This window comes from Galeopterus variegatus, unplaced genomic scaffold, assembly GCF_000696425.1.
Source record: "Galeopterus variegatus unplaced genomic scaffold, G_variegatus-3.0.2 Scaffold1067, whole genome shotgun sequence".
NCBI lineage: Eukaryota > Metazoa > Chordata > Mammalia > Dermoptera > Cynocephalidae > Galeopterus > Galeopterus variegatus.
This window is the reverse complement of record NW_007727178.1, coordinates 92,186-97,117: the sequence shown is the minus strand read 5'-3', so window position 1 is coordinate 97,117 and position 4,932 is coordinate 92,186. Positions and strand designations below refer to the sequence as shown.

Here is a 4,932-nt window from a genome sequence, read left to right as displayed (position 1 = left end):
ACACTGAGGGTTGCGATCCCGTTGCCGGTCCCGGTCCGGGCGTGACACTGAGGGTTGCGATCCGTTGCCGGACAAAGAAAAAAAAAAAAAAAAAAAAAAAAAAAAAAAAAGTTTTTCCCACTAGAGGGGGGAAATGAGGACTACTGACAGCCACCTTGTTCAACATCACACTCTTCCTATGACTAAGCAAAGTGAGGGGATAAAGGCCCAACCATTTTGGTCCACCATGGGGCAAATCCGATGTTAAATATTCTGGAGAACCTAAACTGTGACAAAGAGGTATTAGCTATTTTGATAATAAGCCATGTAGCAGTAGTTGAAACTTTTAGCATGTGTTATTTTGCCTTTGAAACTGCTAAAAGAGAGAGAAAAGAAACTACTTAGAAATATTTTCTAAATTCATTAATGTGGCTTTGCATTCTGTAGAGACAAATATAATTTAAGAAATTTAAAACTATCTAAAAAAACAAAACAGAGGATGAGGGTTCTATTTATGGTAACAGGCAGACTGGACCAACCATCCTGCTGAGGCCAACAAAAAAACTTCATAATAAAAATAAGAAACAAGGCAGCATGAAATTATATGCCAAAATGTAGGAGACGGTAAATAAGAAATAAACCACACAACAAATAACATTTATCCTGAGGACATTAGCCTATGCAGAAGAAAAGGCCAAGAAACAAGCATGGGCCCCTGGAAGCTTTGCTGGGCTAAAAAGTCTAAGTACAGTGCCCACCAGAGCTGGGGACTCATATAAACCATAACCCAATTTAAGTTGAGTCTTTAAGGGCAACATCATCAGGATAAGGAAAAATTGGTAGTAAAGTAGGACTCACATAAACTTGAAGCCCTGCTTTATGTCATGTGGATAACAGAAGGAATCCCAAACCTCAAACATGAACAAAGTGACATGGTACTGGTAGCATCCCTAGGTATCTTTCCTAGAAAAATGAGCCTTCTTAAGAAAGATACCGTTATTCTAGGACTCATATGTTCCTACAATTTTTCAAATACAAGAATCAGCACACAGGTACACAAGAAAAAAAAAAAAAAACATAATGAGCCAGCAGAAACAGACTCACAAAAAATTTAGAAACTGTCACAAAGACATCAAATGAACTATGACTACTACGCCAATAAAAGCCAAAACTGCAATTTTCAGCTGGTAACTAGAAATAGTAAAAATGGGCATAGCTGGTATTTTTTAAAAAGACAATGACACTAAGAATCTCAATGAACCCAAAGCAAGACAAAGAATTCCACACAAAAACATCATAATGAGATAGCATGACAAAGTAAATATAACAAAGTAAATATTTTAAAAGACAGATTTCTTTCAAAACAGCAAGATCAGATTGACCGCTGACATCTCGTGATCAATAATGAAAGGAAAAGAACAGCGGAATGTTATTTTCGATGTGCTGAAAAACAACCACAAATCTACAATTTAATATCCCCAAAACATTCTTCAACATTGAAGGCAAAAACAAAGACATTATATGGTAAGCAGAAAATTGGCTATCACATCTGTATAAAGGAACTTCTGAAGAGCATTCAAATAAAAGGGAAAAGATCCCAAAAGAAAAGTCAGAGATGCCCGAAGAAATTAAAAACAAAGAAAGTGGTAAAAATATAGGAACATCTAACTCACCTTGATGGTAGAGAACAGTGCTGTCCAACAGAAATACAATACCACCCACACAAGTAATTTAAAAATTTCAAGTAACCACATTAAAAAAAAAAAAACAGGTGAAATTAATAATTTTGACATGTAATCATAATGAAAAGCTGAGGTATTTTACATTATATTTTCATACTCAGTCTTTGAAATCCACTGTTTATTTTACATTTACAGGTCGAAACTCAGACACTATACTGTCATCAGAAATACTTGAGCTATAGTTTTATTTTAGTTATAAAAAAAGAACTGATATAAATCTGATATAACTGATATAAAACTCAGATAAACATCTGCTTTCTCAACAGTTGACATCTTGACAGTTGACATCTCATGATCAATAATGAAAGAAAACAGTGGAATGTTATTTTAAATAAAGTTTAAATTGTTGTTTAATTATACTTAAAATTTTTACAATTACTAAATCAAGTATCAGTTTTCGAATTTAAATTATCACTAAATAAAATGAAAAAATTATTCTTTGGTACACTAGCCACATTTTAAGAGCTCAAAAGTCAACTGCAGCTAGTGGCTACTGTACTGTATAGTACAAGTATTGAACTTGTTTCCTGGAGTTAAAATTGCATACAAAATTCAAATAACAATAACAGCATATAAGACGGTAAGAAACTAAATGGAGATAAAGTTATTATCTAGGAAGAGAATAGTGCTCCAAGCACAGAGAAGATATTTGCCACGCTGCTGCAAATTTTTGAGTGAAACAGACAACCCTATAGAAAATCTTCACAAAAGACATAAAAAAACAATTCTACAAACAGGAAATGCAAATAGCCAATATGTTTTTGAAAAAGTGCTCAACATCATTAGTAACCAGGGCAGTGTAAATTAAAACGAGATAAGGCTACATTCATCAGGTTGGCAAAAATGAAAAATAACTATTGATGAGACTGTAGAAAATAAAAGAATCTATCACATACTGTGGGAGTATAAAATCGTATAGTCTTTGGAATAGTCTGGCATCTAGTGAAGCTGAAGATAAACATATGTACAGTAGTCTATAAAAATGCTTGGTTACGTACATAATGTATAAGAACATTAACAGAAGCATTGTTTATTATGGCCAAAAATGGAATACAATTTCAAAAAAAAAAAAAGAGAAACAAAAAATCGAACACAATCTAAATGTCCATTAATATTATACTAATTTATTCCTAAAAAGATCACTATACTACTTATACTATAGATATTACTATACTGCAATGAAAATATATGAACTACATAAATGTATTAACAGGGTTAAATCTTAGCAACATGAGAGAAAAAAAGACAACACATAACATATTCCATTTACAAATATTAAAAAAGAAAACATGCAAAACTCATCTATATTGTTTAGGAATACAGACATAGGTGGTTAAAAAAACATCAGAAAGAAAAGCAGTAAAAAATTGCCATAAAAACTAGGATAGTGTTAACCTCTGGGACGGGGGAGGAAGGGAAAATGTTCAGGAAAGGATGGGGGAGGGGTGTTTCTCAGGGGCCAACAATGTTCTTTTTCTTGACTTTGGTAGTGGTTACGGAGTTCACTTTATAGTTATTCATTACACTACGCGTCTATGTTTTGTGCAGGTTTTTTTGCATGTTTAGTATTTTACCTTTAAAAGATTTAAAAATTATCTCTAAGGCACACTAATTACCTTGCTATATTTTTTCTATTATAAAGTGGTAGACATTAGATTTCAATATAAAGAATATTTTAAGGCACAGGAATCTAGTTTCGATTCCATCTGAAGTGACTGCTGTACACACAAAAAGTAGTCAGCACCAGGCAATGATGCATAAATAGCGCACGCTGCCAAAACTTGTAGGAAATAAAACGTAGAAAATTAGTGTCTTTAGCTGACAGTGTATCCTAAAGAACCCACATTACAAAAATAAACAATGCCAACACAATAAACATGAGGAATTTTAGAGTCTTAGCTTTAAAAAACAACACATACATAGGCGATGATCCCTCAGAATACCTTTACCAAAGATAACGTAAAGACTGAAATGTTTTAAGATTGTATGAAATAAATGTGAAAAATAGTGCTATTTCACTATAAAAGCTTGCCTAATGTAAATGTATGAACCTTTCTTAAACGTTTTGAATTAATTTTGATTTTATGATAAAAAACATTATTTTCAGCAAAAATAGTAGCATTTAACTGAGATACCAAAAGCTCAAAGAAATTTAAGACGAAAAACCTACTTTAAAAATTTCTCACCTACACTCTAACAAGGGAAAACTTTGATGATGTCCCTTCTCTCTTTAACAATAGTAAAATTCAACATCAAAGACTACACAATCCCACGTCCTAAGAACTGGCACTGGCTTTGTGTTGTACCAACAACGCAAGACAAGGAAGGAAATTCCTCAAGACTTCTCTGCCTGCTCCCCAAAGCCACTCCAGACTTCCGGGCAAGGTTTCGAGGTAAGGATTGAAGAGTGCAATACCCCACATAGCAATGCATCTAATCCGTCTGGTCAAAATTCACGCACCGGGCTCGTCTCTCTCCCTGCATAGGTCCACCGCTCTGATTTATTCCTCAAGAGACTTACTATACTATACCTATTATGCCACAGACATCTTCTCTTACACCAGGACGTTCCTCACCCGTCACCCGCTGCAGAGCTGGTCTCAGGACTCCTTGCACTCTTAAGGAATTCGTAGGCAGGCTCAAGGGGAAGCCACGAGACATAACGAGTCCGCCTGGTCCTGGCCTGTCCGGCCTAGACAAGCCTGCCCCCTTCGCACATTTCCAGTCTCCACGCCTTCCATGCTCCCCCTTTCGGTGCGCCTTTCGCTGACGCCCTGGCCTTCGTTTAGAGGCCAGCCTACTCCCACATTACCTGCCGCAGAAAGCCTGACTTTATCAGGACAAAGTGGGGATCCAGCAACTGCGGCAACCGCTTCGCAGGATCACCTCGCTGCGCGTTCTCAGCCCTACATCAACCGCGGCTGCCAACGGTACACAACCACTCCCGGCATACCCCGCGCACTCACCACCTCTCTCCCTCCGCCCCGCTCTCTCCCAAACACGTGACCTTCTTTCGCCTCCGTCCACGCCCACTTCCGTTCCTCTACTTTCCTTTAGCAGGGAGGAGGGAGCCGGGGGTGATAAAGAGTAGCGACTTCCTCCTCCTCCCCGCCCCCGCCCCTCTACCCCCTGCTACAATGTCTTCCGGGTCGCGAGCGCCTGGGAGCCTTCTGGGAAAACATCTCATTTCCTCCCCTCCCCCTCCTCCTGC

General features: G+C 37.3%; 1 protein-coding gene across 5 annotated transcripts in view; it reads right to left on the bottom strand.

Annotated features, from left to right (window-relative positions):
- Positions 1–4,732, bottom strand: part of ORC4 (origin recognition complex, subunit 4) — an 84,110-nt gene extending 79,378 nt beyond the window's left edge. For 2 of the 5 annotated variants that reach the window (XM_008574582.1, XM_008574586.1), the window contains exon 1: positions 4,253–4,678. In XM_008574582.1, coding sequence (XP_008572804.1) covers positions 4,253–4,382 — 130 coding nt within the window. In that variant the 5' untranslated portion in view covers positions 4,383–4,678. The other 3 variants (XM_008574585.1, XM_008574583.1, XM_008574584.1) reach the window with 3 other exon arrangements.
- Positions 4,733–4,932: the final 200 nt, after the last annotated feature.